The following is a 16,157-nucleotide window of genomic DNA, read 5'->3' as shown; positions in this document are numbered from 1 at the left end:
CCTGTTGTAGTCATTGTGCTCAATCTTATTTTAAAACTTTGGCCCCACTAGAATGCCAGATATTGAATTGTCAATAACATTAAATTGCACTTCATTGCTTAAGTTAATTTTCATACATATATAAAATATCCACTATGTATATTTTATGTAGAGAACTACCCATGATTATATTCCTAAAAATGAATATTGAATGAATTTAATAATTTGGGAGGGGAACTTTAACTAAAAGACATATAAAATATAAAATCCTTCAGAATGTGATCATGTTTCTAAACTAGGGAATGGACTAAATAAGATGTTATTTAGAAATGAAAATGTTCATGATTACATAAATTGAGTGTCAAAAAGAAAAGAGCAGGGGCCGGTAGCAATGGTCCAGCAGTAGAATGTTTTCCTTGCATGCATTTGACCTAGGATGGACCGCAGTTCGATCCCTCAGCATCCCATATGGTCCCCTAGCCAGGAGTGATTTCTGAGTGCATAGCCAGGAGTAACCCCTGAACATCACTGTGTGTGGCCCAAAAACCAAAAAAAAAAAAAAAAAAAAAGAATGTTAAAGATAAATATATTTTTTTCTTTTGCATTTGATAGATCATGTTTTGTTTTAATTTACCCTGATCATTATTGGCATATTGAGTGACAATTTGGAAGAGGTGTCAGTTTTATAAAATAAATATAATATTGATCACATAAATTTATTTTTCTTAAGTGAATTCTTGAAGTGTGACAGGGTATCAATTAGAAAGGAAAGCAAGATTTTGGAGAAGACTAGCTAAAAAAAAACAAGCTTTGAGAGACTGGGTAGATAGTCCACAGATGAAAGTACATGTGGTAGTGGTTTGTGAGCCTGGATTGATCCTTGGAACATCCTTGGATTAGTCCCTGGGACATCAATGAATGCCACCCTGTAGGCCCACCTCTACCCTGAGCATCCCCAGTGTAGCCCAGGTGAGCACATAAGCAGGGCCAGAGAAACACCATAGCATTCTTGGATCCTCATATTGAACCATGAGCCAAACTAACCAAGAATCACCAGGAGTGACTCCTGGAGCTCTGAGCACCAGTTAAGAGTATCCTTCCCCAAAAATGCACAAACAAGGTTTAAGAGAAAGATTGTGAGCTGTTCAGAGAAAAGGTATTTGGTCTTGATAGCGTCACTGGTTTTCATTTGCCCTTCATTCGCCATTATGAGGAATGAAACCTGACTCCCTTCTGCAGCCATGCAGTCCATTGTTTCCATCTCTGATGGTTTGCCTGCATCACACACCTTTCACTAAGCCCTTTTAATTCTTTCAGAAGCCTGTAGAAACACAGATTAGCCATTCATAAAGTCATTCTATATTTTTAATCAGAAAAGAAAAGGTTTACTTTATACCCTGAAAAAGATGTAACCAATTTCAGCTTAATCACATGCTACTTGTTCTGTTCTTGGAGATGTGAGGAGCAGTTATTTATTATTCAATGTCATATTTGGACATTTTCTGTTTGACACAAAAAGCGAAGACAGTAGATTGTTCCTGCAGCTTTCAAGACTTACACACACCCCGACAGTATTGAAAAGCAATAGAAAGGCAAGGCACATTGTGAAGTCTAAATGTTTTTTAATCTTTCATAGATGTGAGTGATTTTTTCCATACTTAGTACTTAAAAGACAGATCAGCCTTTTGAAAATAAATATCCACTTTAAAATTTATATCAAATAAAAGAAAGTTCAATTTTAAAAAATCCAGCTAAATGATCCACCAAATGTAATTTCTCAATTGTTTAGTAGGAGAAAGAGAATAAACACCATTACCAGAGGTAGTCAAAGAACTTGATTCAAAACTTGGAGGAAGGGCCAGAGTGACAGTACATCAGGGAGGTTGTTTTTCTGTGTGCAGCCAACCTGGTTCGACCCTCATCATCCTATATGGTCCCCAGAGCACTGCCATGAGTGACCCTGAGTGCAGAGCCAGGAGTAAAGTCTGAGCATTTTTAGGTGTGCCCCCATACACAAAAAAGTGGGAGGAGGGAAGAGCATATATCAAAATGATAATCTTAGAAAGTCTAGTTCTGAAGGGCCAGAGAGTGCGAGTTCAACAGGCTGAGTGAGAGTTTGCTTTGCATGCAAGAACTCTGGGTTTAATCCTTGATACTGCAGGTTTCCCCAGCACTGAGTTGTATGAAGTACTGGGTTTGGCTTTACCTCCACAAAAAAAGTCTTATCCTGAGATAAAATGGACACAGCTTGATATCTTTGCATAAGATCACTCTAGTTTATGTAGATGATGTCACACATTTAAATATAAACCTTTATAAATAGCAAAATCATACTTTCCTTAATTATATATGTTTTAAAATTATATTTACTTACATAATTTCACCTAAACATGTTTATCTCTGTGTCCATGGAAATATAAAAGTAAAAGATCACTTCTGTTTTATAAAATATATTTTTAGCCTACCTAAATGACTTAGTCTATTTAAATGTATATGAATTAGTTTAGGAATCTACAAATATAATTTTTCTTATATATCTTTATATATTATATATATATATATATCAAGATGGGGCCATACCTGACTATGCTCAGGGCTTATTTCTGGCGGGCTCAGGAACATATGACATGCCAGGGATAGAGCCTAGGCTGGACACACACAGGCAATACCTTACTTTACCTGATATATTATTTCTCCAGTCTCTGTTCCAGATCTTTTAAAAGTCATTTCCAAATTCAATATTCTTAATTAATTTAAGAAGCTATAAGAATAATCTTTCTCTCACCAGAATAAACAGATTTTTAATATTAGAAGTACATTTCCCAAACACACATGTTTATCTAAAGAATAATTGTTACAGATCTGGAAAAACTCATATGCCTGACAACAGATGAATGGATTGAGATATATTTCTATCCACAATGGAGTAGTACTCAACTAGTGAGAAAAGTGAAATCCTGCCATTTGCAAAACAGATAAAACTGGAGTGCTTGTGCTAAATAAAATAAATCAGAATGATATAGATAATTTGACTTATTGTGGGATACAAAAAAAAGTAAAGGAACATATGAATCAAATAAAAAATACAGCAAGAAGAACAACAAAAGAACCCACCATGAATTGTGCTCACAGAATTCAAGTTACAAGAATGGGAGGAGGAGCAGGGACCCAAGGCTCTATGGTATAGGTATGGAATACTGGTACTTTGGTAGTGGGTTTGATGTGGTGACATAATTTAAAGAGGTGTGAAACTGTATGTTTAAACCACATGCAGTGTTGTAAAGCAAAAATTATCCTTGGCAGTGTGTATGGTCAGAGCATTGCATGAAACTCACCATTAACAGTATTATCAAACACAGTGTCTCAATAAAAATTGGAAAAAAATAAAAGGACCTCTAAAACACACATCATATACAGCGATGCTATCTCAACCAAAAAAGTAAAAAAGAAAAGAAAAAAGAGTTTCATTTCAAAAAACAAAACTGTTAACATGTTTCTTCCAGGGAGTTATCATTTAAGAAAGGAGATACTGTCTACGTCCTCAGGAAAATTGATCAGAATTGGTATGAGGGAGAGCACCATGGTAGAGTGGGCATTTTCCCCATCTCATATGTTGAAGTAAGTCCTTTCCCTTCATCTTACATGATTGTTGTTCCCGTTGCTGACACACATCTTGCCTAAATAGCTCTTTCCTTTCACAGAAACTCTTGCCTCCTGAAAAAGCACAGCCTGCAAGACCACCTCCCCCAGCCCAGCCCGGAGAGATTGGTGAAGCTATCGCCAAATATAACTTCAATGCTGACACAAATGTGGAGCTCTCATTGCGAAAGGTAACCTGGCTGTTGTCTATACAGAAGGGCTGTCTCTTTCCAAAACTAAAGTAGGTTAGCTTCTTTCCTTTGACATTGGACTTTCTACAAAGGCCTCAACTGAGTCACTGTTAGCTTTTATTCTAATGGCCTCCCAGATGTGTACAGAAAACTTTTCTTCATAGCTGGCACTAAAAGGCCCCAAATTTTTAGCGAGAGGTGCCATGGCCTGAATATCAATATATCTGGGAACATCAAAAAGAAAGGCATATTTATGCTCTTCAACATATTGTGAATCTGAGACTGAAGAGATGATACAGTAGATAGGGCACTTCCCTTACACACAGCTTACCTGGGCTCAATTTCCCAGCATTTCATTAAAATCCCCTAGCACTGCCAGGAGTAATTTCTGAGTAATTCCTTAGTGCAGAGCAAGGAGTAATCCCTGAGCCCACAGGGTATGGCCCAATAAAAAAGTAATTGTGGTTATGCTGTCTTATTAATCCTGAGGTAAAAGAGAGCTACTCTCAGTGCTTAGCTTTCTCTTACTTGAGAATCAGTGAATGGCAGGAAAGAACAGCTCTAGAAAACCAACTGTCCAGTGCTGTTTCTTTGACTGGTCTTCTCCACCTCAGGACTGACCCAGATTTTGCCAGCATCTTCTGCATTTCTAGTTGTTCTTCTAAACAATATTGAGAAGTTCTCTTACAATGACTAGAGAACTGTTTTCCATTGTTTTCTAAGTGATTACAGGCATGTGTTTGAGATAACTACATACCTGCACACAACAGACAATGGAAAGCAAGCTGGAGGCTGGCTGGGGAATCTCTTGCGCCATTTGATGAATTAAATTCCTTGCCAGGAACAGTGAAGGAAAATTTTGCCTCCTTCTCCTGGTGGAAACTCATCCCAGTTGCCCCATTTTCTCCTTGTTCTTCATCATCTGATTCTCTTCTAACTTACGATCTCCAACACATCATTTGAAGAACTATATCACCTTTCATTTTATATTTTAAAAAAAAATGTTTGCCAGTGAAATTAATAGTATAAGCCACAACTTACAAAGTTGGTGTGTTAGAAGAAAAAAATCAGTATACTTTTAGGATTTTTGTTTGTTTGTTTGTTTGTTTACTTTTGAGCTACTTCTGGAGATGCTCAGAACTCACTTCTGTCAGTTCTCACAGTACCATCTGGGGTGCTATGGATAGAATCCAGGTCAGCACATGCAAGAAAATGCCCTATCTGCTGTATGATTGCTCCAGCCTATGTGCATTGTCTTGGTCAATGATGGCAGCAGTAACAGTAATTATAGGACACTCTGCATTTCAAAATCCAAGGGTTTCTACTCAAATGGGGAATGACTAATATGGCATGAGCACACAATGATCAGAATAGATACTGCTGCTGTTGTCCAACTAGAAACAAACCATGTCTTCTAGACGTTGGCTTCTACAGCTCACTTTAAAAATACCATCATAATGAGCTGTGTAGGGATTCAAAACTCTTCCTATAGAAGATGATTACCTGGAATCTGGCTGTGATATTTCTGTGTCATTGATATGTTTCTTGCTAAAATATTCTGTTTTTAAAAATCACAACTCACTTTTACAGCAAATCTGAGTTAATATATTCATGATAATATAAGTAGACTTATGGCTACTTGCATTCTCTTAATTGCATTGTTTTGATTTAAAAAAAACCTGGAGGTATAAAGCTTTCCCAAATAGAAACCTACAGTTGATTTTGAAAATATTAACGTGGGGCTGAAGCAATGGCAGTGGTAGGGTGTTTGCTTTGCACGTGCTAATTTGGGAAGACCAGGAGCAATTTCTGAGTAATTGAGTAATTTCTGAGTAACCCCAGAGCATCACTGGGTATGGTCCAAAACTGAAAATAATTTAAAGAAAAGAAAATATTGATGTTATTTTAATGTTACTATGCCCCTATTTATCATATTTATTTCTAATATTCTTTACAGGGAGATAGAGTTGTTCTTCTTAAAAGAGTTGATCAAAACTGGTATGAAGGTAAAATTGCAGGAACAAACAGACAAGGCATCTTCCCTGTTTCCTATGTGGAAGTCATCAAAAAAAATACAACCAAAGGTGCTGAGGATTATCCTGACCCACCAATACCGCACAGCTATTCTAGTGATAGAATCCACAGCTTGAGTTCAAATAAGGTAAGAAGACATTCTAACATATTAGTGTAATTGTTGCAATTTGATGCAAGATAAACAGTGAATCATTTTAGGCCATATGTCACAGTTAGGCTAGAATGTCTTATTTATTGCAAAACAAAGGGTTTACATGTTATGTTTCTAGGCATTTGATTCTAATTACAAATTAATATAATTTCATTTCTTAATTAGATATGTGTACAGAGATAGAATACCTTATTTGATCATTTTGTTTTATGACATTAAAAGAGAAGTATTATTAAACCATATGTATCGTAAAAGGATAGTTTAAACATTTAACAAGATCTTCTACAAACCCTAATTTTCAATATAAAATTTAAGATATTTTAATTTTGTTGTAAATATGATTTGTTATTTTAGTTTCCTAAATATTTTATTTCATGCTGGAGGCAAAAAGCTTATGTTCATAACTTGAAAAGAATAGTTACTAACTTTCTGTTAATTCATGCTTTGCCATCATTGGCTTCATAAAGAATATTTTCAATAGTAGTAGAATTATTTGAGAAAAATGTCCATAATGTGTTTTTCTAGGTGATAATTTTCAAATATAATAAATGCTATGGGTCCTATTTTCAAATGATATTTATAAATAGAGGAAAGAACTTCTTGAATTATCTGAATCACTTACACAAGCAAATAATGTTTCTTGGTATATCATCTTTATCATACATCAAATTCATGTTATACAATGAAGTCAAATTAAGTTTTAATGCTTTCAGAGGATAATTATATTATTTTATGATTTAGGTCCATTTTTATGAGATAATTATCTTGAAAGACTTAATTTAACTTTCATTAGAAGCAGGTTCATTATAAAGCCAAGCACTGTGGAAATGCAAATGTATAGTTGACTACAATAGCATAGTGGTGGAATAGTAGAAAAATACCAATAATAGGATTTAAAGATCTTTCCTTTCTGTCTACATGATATTCATGTTGATGAAAGAAAGAAAAACACAAAGCAATATATTAAGTCATATTTTTTACCAACTTTCAAAACTCCATGACTATATTATCATGTATAGTATAAAATCAAATTCAGGCCAACAAGTAGACTTCTATGGGCAAGTAATTTCTATTTTTTATATAAAATCTTTATTTAAGCTCCATGATTACAAGCATGATTGTAGTTGAGTTCCAGTCACAAACAGAATACCCCCCCTTCACCAGTGCAACATTCCCACCACCAATGACCCCCCCTTCTTCCTAACCCCTGCCTGTAGAGACAGGCATTCTACTTCTCTCATTTATTAAGATTGTTATGATAGTTGTTAGTGTAGTTATTTCCCTAACTACATTCACTATTCTTTGTGGTGAGCTTCATATTGTTAGCTGATTCTTCCAGCCCTCATCTCTATTGTCTCTGGGCATTATTACAATAATGTCCTTAATTTTTCTTAAAGCCCATAGATGAGTGACACTATTCTGTGTCTACCTCTCCCTCTGCATTTCTATCCTATTAAATAAATAAACCAATATGGGACTTTTAAGAGTTTCTACCTATCCAGTAATCTACTAAATGTAAAGCATCACCTTATGTTAGATACTCAACAATATCTGAATGTCCTACTGGAATGATCTACTTGGGTTTGAAGATACTTTAACTCATTCATAACTCCCATAATAGTATGACATAATATTTCACTTATAAATGACTACATAAATTCTATTAATACTCCATTTGTATAATAAGACAAAAAAGTCCAAAACTGGTGGAAAATACTTACAAGCTGGTAGATGCTAAGGAAGTGCACCCATGACCATAAAGAGCTTAAAAGGCTGAGGTTCAGAGTCTCAGCATAATACACTAGAAAGCCTATCACTAAGATCTATCTTGATTTCTTTTTATTCCAAGCCAATATCACCTACCTGGAGACCACTGATGTAAAAATTCACCAGATTCTCCCAAGGCCCTTATACATGCATAATATGGCATTCTTTTTAATCTAGAAAAAGAGATGACTATAATAGAATTCATTTAAATTAGACTTAGATGACTGACTAACTTCTAAATCAGTAGCAGAACTTCTGGAACTACTTTGTTGAATTGATATAAAATTCTGTTTTATTTATCATATTCAAAATATAGAAATATTATTAAGATAATAATTTATTATTACTATAGGATATTAAGTTACATAAATCAAACAATTTTAAAGTTTATATAAAATGTCAGACTTTTAAGAGAGAATATGAGTCCTAGCAGAAGTTTACTCCCATTAATATAATATTTTCTCTTTCCATATAAACATTTACTTTGGGTTGTTGTTGCCTTTTTTTGTGGTGGTGGTGGTGGTGGTGGTGGTGGTTTTTATTTGGAGGAGACTAGGGGCCACACTCAGAACACTCAGGCTCTACTTCTTTGCTGGGGATTAAACTGGGTTGGATCAGCAAGGCAAGTGTCTTAATCCTGTACTATGTATCTGGTCCTGGGACTTTTTTTTAAGATACTGAAGATCATAACATTTATAAAAAATTATATGGGAATTATAAGAGAAGACCTGTTCAGCATGGTGTAATGTGTGTTATACATTTTTTATACAAATATGTTTTTAGTGAAGCAAGGCTTTTTTTTAATATTTTACTTAAACACCTTGATTACAAACATGATTGTGGTTGGGTTTCAGTCATGTAAAGAACACCTCCCATCAACAGTACAACATTCCCATCACCAATGTCCCAAATCTCCCTCCTCCCCACCCTACCCCTGCCTGTACTCTAGACAGGCTTTCTATTTCCTCATACATTGTTTTTTCTTTTGTTTTGTTTCGGGGCCACACCGGGGTATGCTCAGGGATTACTCCTGGCTATGTGTTCAGAAATCGCTCCTGGCTTGGGGACCATATGGGACTCCAGAGGATAGAACATTGATCCATTCTAGGTCAGCCCCGTGCAAGGCAAATGCCTTACTGATGCGCCACCACTCTAGCTCCTATTTTTAACTTTAAAGTGGTAGTTACATAAATTGTGGGGCTTTTATTCTCCAAAAATTTGTATATATCAATATTTTTATGTATAATGGTATAAAATATATTATTCTGTATATTATAATTGCATTGCAAATATAAGTAAACACATGAAGGTGCAAAAGATTTGTAACTACTGCTAGAAAAAATAACATTAATAAATTCGGATAACAGAATTGATTTAATTACTTATTTTTATTTAATTTTCATCAGGAAACAGTTTAAAACAAATAGTCTATTAAATTGAATGTTTTTAAGGTTTGTTTTCTGTTTTACAATCTTTATGAGTTTTATTGTGTCATTTAAATCTACTTCCAAATACTTCTAACTTTCATGTTTTAGATATATTTCTTGTAACAGAAATAAATACATGTTTAGATTCATCAAAATATCATATCTTATTTATCCATACAAGATACTTTTATATTCATGATAATATCTTTTCTACTTTTCTGTCTTTGTGTTTTGAATCATTCTTATATTCTTGGCTTTTTCTTTCTTAACTTTACAATTTCTATTGCTCATTTCTAAGTTGGCTTCCAGTGAACCAGCCCTTCTTACCATGCATAAAGCTTCATCTGACTCTCACAAAGGAACTTCCCTGGGAATCAGCCAAAGTAATTTAGCCCTGATACCCAAGTGTTTGCCTGCAATCCCGGTGGCCCCAATTTTATCTCCTTTTCTGGACAACTTCTTGGAAGAACTAAAGAAGTTTAATGCTTTAACCTTAACATCTGACCAACCTGACCCAAATATCCTAAAAGAGATCTCTCTTGAAATTAAAGAAGAGCCCTCTGTTCTCCTCCCATTGCCTCCAACTTCTCCACCTGCTGAATCATCTTCCTCTTTGATCCCATTCCTCCACCCTGGAGAGCCTTCAGCTGCATTCCAACCTTCTGAGGCAATGCCATGGCAGAATCGCATAAACACAACTCAAAACAAGCTCTCAGATTTGATCAAAATGAGAAAGAGCATTGCAGACCCTATAAAAACATCTGATATACTAGGTGATAAGTTTGTGGCCTCTGTACCTCCTAATGTGGGTTCCTTACCCCAGATTTTACCTGTCATTGGAGAGGAAGATGAAGATATCTTTGATGGGGTGATATCGAACATTCAAAGATGGTCAGAATTTCAAAAACCAGATGATCTTTGGGGTAGCCATGATGGCACAGTAGTGACACCAAATCTGCACATTGAAGAAGAAGAAGAAGAGAAAATGTCTGAAGAATTTAAATCCCTGGTAGCCATCACTACAGATGCTAGGATCCCTAAGGAAGACAAAAATGTTACACAAGCCAGTAATGAGGTATTTTCATTTTGCCAAATTGCTGACAAACTAAACATTCATACTACACTTAGCTCATAAGTCAATCATGTTAATAAACAACAATTCTGGCATTACCTTAGAAGCTGTCTTATAAGAAACACAAGCTGTAGGGGCATACAAAATTCAATAAGGTGATGTAAATATATGATATAATTCCATTGTTTATTTATGACTATAAATTTAAATATTTAGTCTTCAATATAAATATCTGTTCTTTGTAATGTAATGTGTTTTGAATTTCCCAGTGTTAATGAAAGTGAGAAGTTGAGCTCTGACTGGGTGTCAAAGTATTCTAAGAATTCTACATCTTTACATTTAAAACATTGTAGGATAATTTATATTATTATCCCCACTTTAGAAAAGAAGTCTAGTCCAATTCCAGGATAACTGTCCTAGCTTTTTAAATTTAAATAGTGATCTACTATTTCTAAGCAAATTACAAAGAATCCTTGCAGAATTTTACATATTTTTATTATAGATTTAAAAAGATTCCCCCACTTCAGTTTATTTAAAATGATAGAATATAGGTATTTTTATTTGTAACCATTCACTTCAGAAGTATTAAATGTATCATAGCCACTAGGAATTCTGAATCCAATTCAAATAAAACATGTGTGCTTTGAAAACAAAATCTTTTCAGAACTAATGTCACGATCACTTCCCTGGATATTTGGTAAATAACTGTTTCAGTTAGGGAGGATGGCTTCTAAAAATCATGTAGCCTCATCCAAGACACAAAGATGATCACATGTTGTCTTTCCTCAATCTTTAAGCTACCTTCCTTTTCTTCGGAAGATCCAACATCTACTGCTTTGCCCAGCCATCTGCTCTCCTCCCCTCCCTTTCACTCACCCTTGGCTTCTGTCTCTGACCTGGTCTCTACATTTTCTCAGTCTATCCAGCCCTACTCACCACCTCTCCTCCCTAAACATTCTTATGAACAGGAGATAAACTCACCAAAGACAAAGGTAACTGCATCTTGAGTGTGGTTGATTGCATGCTTTTCAGTGGACTCCATTGATTAGGAGTGTGATTTAAATTTGTGTCATCTTAATAAGATCTGAAAAGTTATGTAAATGTTGGTTGCTAACTTTTAACATTATTGGCATGACTTCTATAAAAAATTTAGAAGACCTGACACATAGCACCTAAAGCCAGAGTGAGGACAAAAATTAAACTAAATTGTATACAATATTAAATACACAACACTCGATTTCTTTATGTTGTTTTTTGTGGGGGGCCTCCCACATTGTGCTTAGATGTCATGGGCATAATTACTGCTGATTCTCTGCCAAAATGGCAGGTGGTTCAATGCCAGGGCCTGAGGATGCCAGAGACTACCAACTTTACTCCAGTAGTGCACAGAGGTCTTCAGGCCTACATTCAGTGGTGCTTAGGTCCCCTCCAGTATTATATCTAAAAGAGCTTTAGGGACCAAATAGTGCCAGAGATCAAACTGAAGTTGGCCCTGAACTATCTCCCCAATCTCTAGCATTGTATTATTTTAACTTGAGAAGCAACAGGAGAATGATGCCATTTAAGGCATCATTTTCTTCTATGCATACTAGGATTTCTTAGCAGGCACATTATTTCTCAAAGTTCCCACCTGTCAGCAGGTTCAGCAGAGCCTGAGATCAGATGGTCTTTGGCTTTGAATGTGTTGAGTCTTATTTTTCTACAGAACTGATAAATTAATGAGGAATCATGAATGATGCATTTTTTGTTTTTATTTTTGTTTTTGGCTTTTTGGAGTCCTGTCTAATGAATATGTTTTCCCTGGTTCAATGCTCAGGAGTCATGCCTTCTAGTGTGCTAGGGACCATACATTTCTGAGATGCAACTCTGGCTTCCTACATGCAAAGCATGTGCTCAAAGGGCTCAGAGTTTGAGGTACCTCTCTGACACCCAGGACTTCAATGAGAGCTTTATATTAAGGAGAAATTTTCTTCTAGGGAAATCACATGTTTTTACTTTCTAAGGAAGTCTCCTCTGTTATGAAATGATGCCCTAATTTTCAACATGAAATTAGACCCTGAATCTTTCTAAGATGGAATTCTTTCTAAAACAATCTTTTAAGCTGCTCAACAACAGTTAACTTTTTTTCTCAAGGCAACTTGAAGTTTTTAAGATCACTATATTAGCTGAGATAGGGGTAACTAAGGGGTCAGAAAGCCCAAAATAAATACAGTTAAACAAGGCAGAAATATATTTTTCTGATGCATAAATATAGAAATTCTAGGAATGAAATGATGCCTCTAAAATAAAGACTTTGGGAGATTCTACTTTATTTTGCCACATCACCACTCAAGGAGAAGACTCTGGTGCATAATACAAGATGACTGTCAGTCCCATCAGCCCCTCTACCTAACAGAAAAAAAAAAGAAGAGGAAAACATGTGCCTTACCTCTGTGTTCCCATATTTTAAAGAGTGCTGCCTTCCTGTGTGTCAGAACACATCATATGATCACAGAATAATACAAAGGCTAGAGATGTAGATTTTCTTCAGAATTACCAAGATATGTCCTGCTATTCAGAATTTTGTTACTTAGAGTAAATGCAGAGAATTGATATTGGGGAACATCAGACATTCTCCATCACATCCCTTAAATAGAAATGTCTAATGTATTTTACTCCCAGAACCTTAGAGGATTGATGTCCATCATTGCCCATTTTTAAGTAAGTCTTCCTAGATAAGTTTGAGAAAACCATATGCTTTTATTGAAAAGGCTTTCCATACTATTCAAGTTCTCATAAACCAAATCAAATACCAGATGAGATATTGTTTAGTCATGTACACATTAGAAAAAATAAAACATGCTCACATACACAAAATATTAGCTTATTCAGTGTCATATTAAAATTTGGCTTTGAAAGAATGTCAAACATAGTCACTGGGTGTTCTGAAGTTAGGATAATTGTCAATACTTAAATATATATTCACATTTCCCACGAAGATATTAAATTTTTCTTAGTAGCTTTGTTAGAAAACTTTCCTCTGACAAATTTTGACACTTTCTTTGAAGTTGGATTAATATTAAGTGACTTTACCCATCTTTGTGTCTGCAAAAGACACCAGACAAACTCTTTACTTCAGAGAATGACTTGAGCCTATTTGTTAAGCATTCTACAAAATAGGGAAAGATCCTTGTGTCTGACCTTAGCCATGTACCTTGCATTTATATTTCTTCTCTATGCCAAATTTCCCATTGTAAGGGTTTCTCTGCTATGGCTGTGACTTCCGGTATACCTATAACTTCAAGTTTGAGAGCAGCATCGATGTATATGAGGTAGAAACTATGAAACAGCCAGAAGAGATGTATGCAGTCTACTAATCCTTCTTCTCTGATGTTACTTGAAAGTTTGGCATGTGTGTGTGCATGGAAAAATCAAAAATAAAAAGAAAGTACCTCCTGAAAGCTGCACAATGAAGACAAGAACTAATACATTTCTTATGGCTTTTCCAGGCTAATTTTGAAAGCGAAATATCTGTCCTGGGTAAACCTCCACGTAGCCCAGTGCTGTCTAGGAAATCATTCAGCTCACCTGTCAGAGGTCTCAGCAGTTCTCACAGGGTAGGGTCAGAATGTCCTAACTTCCCTCTCAGAAAGCTGGCTCCTCTTGCTTGTCCTTGTTTTGCTCTGCCAGTCAAATAAGACTAAAGATACCCTTGAGATGAAATGACCAACAGATGAAAAAATATAAACTTGGATCAACACAAAAGAACTATTCTATCCTTTGTGTCATGCAGTATTCTTTCATGTGTGCATGTGTGCTTAAGTTTTCCAACATGCAGAAAGACATCATCAAAAATCTCCACTCTGTATCAGAGGGCCTTTGTTTCTGTATCTATCTGATGCTTCTTTGCATATGTCTTTTGTAAGTCACTTCTTTCTAGTCATTGTTTTTATTACAAAGAATATTTCCATATTCTGAATTCACAGGCTTCTGGGAATGATTGTGTCATTCAGTGCATTTGGATATTTAAAATATCTGTCATCTTTATTGTAAAATAACTTCTTACACAGGAAGTGTTTGCTATTTTTATTCTAGGACACTTTTCAACCCAACTTTGCTGCATTGGTCTAAAAATATTACCAGTCTCATAACAGATTAATTAAATTTTAATGTCAAATCACTTTTCCTTTAACTAGTGATTTAGCATTGGCATCACTTTTGCTGAATAGATCACTAGATAACTGAGTAGATTCAAAATAGAACTATCAATATTGAGGCAGGTTTCCCAAGATAAGAATTAAAAAAAAGGAATTTGAGAATTTTTACTTCCATTCCCCATTTCTATCGTGTGGATCTTCTTTTTGTTTTGTTTTGTTTTGTTTATTTTGTTTTTAGGCCACACCACCTGGTGGTGCTCAGGGTATACTCCTGGCTTTACCCTCCGGGATCACTTCTGGTGGTGCTCAAGGGACCAGATGAAGTGTTGGGTATTGAATTTAGGTTCAACTTGTGCAAGGCAAACACCCTACCCACAGCACTAACCCTTCTACCTCAAGATAAATCCTATTTTAACCTTAAACCTCAAAGAATTTATGAGTTTTTAAGAGCTTCAATGCAAAGATTTTTTTCTGCTTTTTAAATGCAGATATTTCTTTATATTTATACCATTTTGTATTTTTGTTTTGTTTGTTTTATTTGTTTATGAGACAGGTTTTTGGAGCCATAAAAATAAAGGAATTTTGACCTAGAGATACTCTTAAACATCATCTAGGAGTCCTTTTAAGTCTAAAAGAAAAAATATTCTTCTATAAATAATACAACCCAACTGTAAATTGCCACAGATTAATGAGATGGCATGGCTTGGTAACTTTTAGGTTTTATTTTTTTTCCAGTTTCTTATATGATAAATTTGCATGTTATATATTTGCATGTTAAATATTAGCCTATATTACTTAACTTAGTTTAAGAAAGAAAAGTAAACCTGTAAATATCAACATAGTAATAGTGCTTGGATAATTTCATCTTATTCTTGTTGTCAAGTATTACAACTAACATTTTTTGGGAATGAATCAGTTAAGGAGTGAAGGACATGGTTGAGAGTTAGGGCAGATACCCTGCATGTATGAGGCTCTGGATTAGTTTTCTTCCCCATACCTTTAAAGATCTCGAGGACTCTAGACATCAATTTAAATTCAAGTTATGGAAGTCTCTATAATATCACATAAGCATTTTTTCTTTATATCACAAAACTGCAATGAAATCCTGAATACAAAATAAAACCTGAGCAGATAGTTAAAATTGAAATAAACATGAACCAAAAATACTAGTGGCTTAAGAAAAATCCTTTCCCAAGAATTTATAACGTGGGAAGAAAAGAATATGGTCAGAAAAACAGATGGCTATCTCTTCTACATCACTCTGTGGTCTTTAAAATAGCTTTCAAAATTAATCCAAGCTGCATGAACTTGTTGGGACAAAGCTGACCAATAACATTACATCTGTAGCAAGTTTTTCTCCCTTCTTACCATTAGGTGACAGTAGAGTGAAGAAACAGTACAGATCTTTTCCTTTTTGTTTGTTTCTGTTTGCACCCAATAGTGCTCAAGAGTTACTCCTGGTTTTGTGCTCAGAAACTATGTCTGGCAGGCCCAGGGGACTATATGGCATGCCAGGAATCTAACCCAAGTCAGTCGCATGCAAGGCAAATCCCCTACCCACTGTGCTATCACTCCAGCTCTCAGGTTTTTTCCTTAAGGTTAGTGTGGGCTATAGAAAAAACTGGGGCCAGAGAAGGAAAGGGAAGAAAAAAAATACTCTCGTGAGGTACAGTGTTTGGGAACACAGATATAACATAAATATTTACCTAAATATTAGATAAATATGCTGTTTAACCAACTTAGTCTGTTTAATCACTTAGT

The 16,157-nt window shown here is 35.2% G+C and overlaps 1 protein-coding gene across 9 annotated transcripts in view; it reads left to right on the top strand.

Annotated features, from left to right (window-relative positions):
- SORBS2 (sorbin and SH3 domain containing 2) overlaps window positions 1–16,157 on the top strand; it is a 193,153-nt gene that overhangs the window by 165,565 nt on the left and 11,431 nt on the right. For all 9 annotated transcript variants that reach the window (XM_049772329.1, XM_049772328.1, XM_049772330.1 and 6 more), the window contains 3 exons: window positions 3,483–3,597; window positions 3,681–3,809; window positions 5,767–5,970. In XM_049772329.1, coding sequence (XP_049628286.1) covers window positions 3,483–3,597; window positions 3,681–3,809; window positions 5,767–5,970 — 448 coding nt within the window. The remainder of the gene's footprint in view (window positions 1–3,482; window positions 3,598–3,680; window positions 3,810–5,766; window positions 5,971–16,157) is intronic.

The sequence above is a fragment of the Suncus etruscus genome, chromosome 4, assembly GCF_024139225.1.
Source record: "Suncus etruscus isolate mSunEtr1 chromosome 4, mSunEtr1.pri.cur, whole genome shotgun sequence".
Classification (NCBI taxonomy): domain Eukaryota; kingdom Metazoa; phylum Chordata; class Mammalia; order Eulipotyphla; family Soricidae; genus Suncus; species Suncus etruscus.
This window is presented reverse-complemented; position numbering and strand designations above follow the sequence as displayed.